The 1525-nt window shown below is 45.7% G+C and overlaps 1 protein-coding gene across 1 annotated transcript in view; it reads right to left on the minus strand.

The window, feature by feature from the left end:
- Positions 1 to 1525, minus strand: part of LOC106875122 (inositol hexakisphosphate and diphosphoinositol-pentakisphosphate kinase 2) — a gene marked incomplete at its 5' end in the record, with an annotated part of 104900 nt that overhangs the window by 13948 nt on the left and 89427 nt on the right. Inside the window, one exon of the mRNA XM_052977751.1 lies at positions 663 to 796. Within this exon, the coding sequence (XP_052833711.1) occupies positions 663 to 796 (134 nt within the window). The remainder of the gene's footprint in view (positions 1 to 662; positions 797 to 1525) is intronic.

Genomic DNA, 1525 nt, shown 5'->3' on the forward strand with positions numbered 1-1525 from the left:
AGACCTGGGCTGAGGTGGTGAGGCAAGACCTTCGTACATTGGGCCTCACCGAGGCGATGACTACTGACCGAGACCTTTGGAAATGTGCTGTGCGTGAGAATACCCGGCAAGCCAAGTAAGATCGTTGCCAGTGCCCCTGGACTGGCTCTTGGGCGGGTGGCACATGAGATGCACCATTTTGAGCGTGGCCGTTGCCAGTACCGCCTGACTGGCTCCCGTAGGATTTTCGAGTGAGATCGTTGCCAGTTAAACGATGATGATGATACATACACACACATAAATAACAGGCTTCCACACAGTTTCTCTCAACCAACTGCACTCACCAGGTATTCGTCAGCCTGGCTCTTTAGTAGAAGACACTTGGTCAATGTGGCACTTGGTGATAGCAAAGCAAACTTCTTAGCCATACTTCAGTACCTTGGAACCATTTCTGGTTCCAGCGACGAATGGCAAAGACTCGAGGGTTAGAAACAAGCTCCATATCTGCTCTGACTGTTGTGAGCCCCTCTTCACTTATACTAATCCAAGGGAAGATCTGATGCGATTGCCCTCTGGATGAATTCATCATCGAGGCGCCCCCTTAACACAAGTTAGGAAGTAGTGACCCACATAGAGAACTTAATGGGTAAGACCAAGATCGCATCACCGTGCCCCTCACTTACCGAGAGTCCAAACGAGTGGTCTCTTCTTGACCAAAATTCAGACATTGCTGCAGGTCACTTTGTATTTTCCTCAACAATGGAGTGCACAAGCTTTGGCCAATCTGGAGCTTCTCTTCCCTGGTAATACCATATTCCTAGAAACAGAAATAGATATATGAAAATAACGGGGGTCATTCAAAATAACGGGGTCAACCAAGAATGGGACAAGCACAGCTGAAGCAGCTTTGGTCATAGGTCCACTACATCAGTGCTGACCTGTGGATAAACAAGAACAAGGAAGGAGACATTAGATAATGTAGTCTTAGATACACATAGTCTGAATAAAAAACGTGATGGTCATCATAGGTCTGCAGGATCAGGACTTGCCTGGGACTAAACAACAACAAAGGACACATTAGGTAATGTAGTCTTAGGTACACTATGTCTGAATAAAAGACAGGATGGTCACAGCTGGTATAACACTGATCATAAATCTGCAGGATCAGGACAGACCTGGAGGTAAACAACAACAACAAGGAAGGACACATTAGATAATGTAGTCCTAAATACACTATGCCTGAATAACAGATGGAATGGTCACAAATGGAACAGCTTGGTCCACAGGTCTACTCGGTCAAGACAGACCTGGAGGCAAACAGCAACAACAACAAAGGACACATTAGATGATGTAGTCCTAGATACACTATGCCTGAATAACAGATGGAATGGTCACAAATGGAACAGCTTGGTCCACAGGTCTACTCGGTCAAGACAGACATGGAGGTAAACAGCAACAACAAAGAAGGACACATTAGATGATGTAGTCCTAGATACACTATGCCTGAATAACAGATGGAATGGTCACAAATGGAACAGCTTGGTCC

This window comes from Octopus bimaculoides, chromosome 28 (assembly GCF_001194135.2).
Source record: "Octopus bimaculoides isolate UCB-OBI-ISO-001 chromosome 28, ASM119413v2, whole genome shotgun sequence".
NCBI lineage: Eukaryota > Metazoa > Mollusca > Cephalopoda > Octopoda > Octopodidae > Octopus > Octopus bimaculoides.